This window comes from Charadrius vociferus, unplaced genomic scaffold (genome assembly GCF_000708025.1).
Source record: "Charadrius vociferus isolate BGI_N301 unplaced genomic scaffold, ASM70802v2 scaffold298, whole genome shotgun sequence".
NCBI classification, from domain to species: Eukaryota; Metazoa; Chordata; class Aves; order Charadriiformes; family Charadriidae; genus Charadrius; species Charadrius vociferus.
This window is the reverse complement of record NW_009649936.1, coordinates 5,081,890-5,082,157: the sequence shown is the minus strand read 5'-3', so window position 1 is coordinate 5,082,157 and position 268 is coordinate 5,081,890. Positions and strand designations below refer to the sequence as shown.

Sequence of the window (268 nt, the reverse complement as noted above, 5' to 3'; positions counted from 1 at the left end):
AGATTAGAGCAGCTTAAGTTTTAAGAACCAGACTTACCTTGGTTCTCTGCTTGCTGATTGGCAAAATCTAGTATTTCTTGGCAAAAGCTTTTGCGTTCATCTTCTGTCAAGTGATTATCACCAGCTAAAAGGCTGCTTGTTTGAAGATAACTAACAAAGTTAAGGAAATATGAAATAGAAACCTACAACATTCAGAAATTTGACTGAAAACAAGACAGTTCAAGTACTGCTTTTCTAATCTTTTAATATAAAACCTGCTTTTATCATC

General features: G+C 33.6%; 1 protein-coding gene across 1 annotated transcript in view; it reads right to left on the bottom strand.

Moving 5' to 3' along the window:
• TRAPPC10 (trafficking protein particle complex 10) overlaps positions 1–268 on the bottom strand; it is a 35,701-nt gene that overhangs the window by 15,238 nt on the left and 20,195 nt on the right. The window contains exon 13 of the mRNA XM_009891386.1: positions 38–150. Coding sequence (XP_009889688.1) covers positions 38–150 — 113 coding nt within the window. The remainder of the gene's footprint in view (positions 1–37; positions 151–268) is intronic.